General features: G+C 43.4%; 1 protein-coding gene across 1 annotated transcript in view; it reads right to left on the bottom strand.

The window, feature by feature from the left end:
- Nucleotides 1–2,500, bottom strand: part of nbas (NBAS subunit of NRZ tethering complex) — a 212,488-nt gene that overhangs the window by 152,870 nt on the left and 57,118 nt on the right. The window contains 1 exon segment of the mRNA XM_042094533.1: nucleotides 1,509–1,642. Within this exon segment, the coding sequence (XP_041950467.1) occupies nucleotides 1,509–1,642 (134 nt within the window).

Here is a 2,500-nt window from a genome sequence, read left to right as displayed (position 1 = left end):
AGGGAAAAAAAGCAGCAAGGCTTTATTTTATTAAAAAAACATTTTTCTTTTGATGTAGATCACAAAATGCTGAAGATGTTCTACAGTCTTTTTATTGAGAGTGTATTAACATTTTGCATCATATGCTGGTTTGGCAGCTTAACAGCAGCACAAAAGCACTCCCTAAGGAAAATAGTTACAACTGCCAGTAAACGGATTGGCATCAAAAGCACTCCTTAAGGAAAATAGTTACAACTGCCAGTAAACTGATTGGCATCAATTTGAGCAGCCTAGAGGACATCTATAGATCAAGATCACTCGACAAAGCGGAGAAAATAATATCAGACCCTAGACACCCACTCTCCACTGCTTTTGAGCTGCTACCTTCAGGCTGCAGGTACCGGTATCCAGCCATCTCATTTATACCCCAAGTGATTATTTCTTTAAACAAATTCCTGCAAGATAGGATTAGGTCATGACCCTTTTTGTATCTCTGTTCAGCGGGTCTGGACAGTTTCATTCTTTCTTCTCTGTTTCTTTTTTTGTATTTGTACTAATACTGTTGACTGACACTGTAATGTTGTATTAACTGGAAAAAAGTTTCCCTACAGGGACAATAAAGTACTTAACTAACTGCCTAAGTGAGTCCAAGTTAAAGGTTCTCTAAGCATGTTTGGGTAAAATCACTTCTGTTGATGTTTTAAACAAAACAGTGAGCTTGCTCACTCCTCCCCCCCATGCAACTGAAACTGACATGAACGTGCATCTCGTCGGTTTACAGTGTATTCAGAGGACAGGGAGCTAGCGGATTGTGAGGAGATGTTTGCTGTATGTGACAAAAAATGTTTTAGCTTAGAAACTGCGTACTCTATCAAAATACAACAAATAGCTGAAGGATTCACAGATGTGTCTGGAGCGTATTGCTAGCTGGCTAGCCCCCGAGAGAGAAAGAAAGAGAATGAGAGAGTGAGAGAAAGTGAGAGTCTCTGCCCCTCTAGAGAGAAAGAGAGAGAATGAGAGAGAGTGACAGAGAGTCTGTGCCCCTCTAGAGAGAGAAAGAGAGAGAATGAGAGAGTGAGTGAGAGTGAGAGAGAGAGAATCTGCCCCTCTAGAGAGAAAGAGAAAGAGAGAGAGAGTGTGAGTGAAGGACTGAAAGAGAGGAGGAGGGGAAGGACTGGAAACATTGACAAGTTAAGACGGCTTCTCTTTGAAGAGGACTTGTGGTGATAATCTGGGACTAATTAGGAGACATGTAGACAATCAAACACATGCCTACACACCCACACCCGCATGGCAACGACAAATCACATCGCACCACACACAAGAGAAATATTAACACACATTAAACATGTATGCATGACATGGACATGGGAACTACTCAAGAGAGTTTGTGACTGTGGCATGTGGTTTCTGTGTGTGTGTGTGTGTGTGTGTGTGTGTGTGTGTGTGTGTGTGTGTGTGTGTGTGTGTGTGTGCGTGTGTGTGTGTGTGTGTGTGTGTGTGTGTGTGTGTGTGTGTGTGTGCCATACCCGTATCCTCTTTGAGGAAGGCACTCCAGGATGTCGTAGCACAGAGGCAACTGGTCATCTCTCTCACAGCTGTAGATGCAGTCCAGCGCCACTTGCATCAGCTGGTCAGGGTCCGAGATGATCTTCTGGTTACACTAGATGGACGCAGCAACACCCACATCATCATTACTATCATCGCTATCATCATCATCATCATCACTATCTATCATGAACACTTATCTTCATCATCATCACTATCCATCACCATCTTCAGTATGGTAATCATCCATCACAGCCACCATCATCATCATCACCAGCACAATCATCATCATCATCACCAGCACAATTATCACCACCATCATCATCACTAGCACAATCATCACCATCATCATCATCACAATCATCATCATCATCATCACCAGCACAATCATCATCATCTTCACCATCATTATCAGCAGCAGCATCATCATCATCGTCATCAGCATAGTCATCATCATCATCATCATCATCATCACCACCATCACCACAACCATGGAGGTATTATATATAACTGGAGAGAGTGACTAAGTCCCGCCCTCCATACAAATCAATGGTGGAGGCTAGGCTAGTAAATCCGGCCAATTCATAGTCAACGCCATCTTGAACACTGGGGTTCGGACCCAGCGCCAGTCGGCTCTGACCATGCGCCAAGTTACAAAGCTGGAAATGACACATGGACCAACGTCGATTTTTATTGGATATTCTGTAAAAAGAGAGTCGTCCTCCAGTAAGAGGGTGGCGATAATGCACATAAAGTCCTTGTCTCATAACAAGAAGAAGAAAAAGTTGCTCGGGAACGCGCATGGAGTCCGAGTGGAGTCGCCCTGAAGCGCAACTTAATTTCATTGGATAACACAGCGACTCTAACGAAGAGCGGTCTGCCTGCTGTCCTGCTGCAAATATGCATTCGAACATGACGTGAAATATCCGTAGTCGAACTATAAATAAACTATTCGGTTTTTAGTGCCAAGTGT

The sequence above is a fragment of the Alosa sapidissima genome, chromosome 6 (genome assembly GCF_018492685.1).
Source record: "Alosa sapidissima isolate fAloSap1 chromosome 6, fAloSap1.pri, whole genome shotgun sequence".
Lineage (NCBI taxonomy): Eukaryota > Metazoa > Chordata > Actinopteri > Clupeiformes > Clupeidae > Alosa > Alosa sapidissima.
Note: the sequence above shows the minus strand (reverse complement) of the source record. Positions and strands in the feature narration are given on the sequence as shown.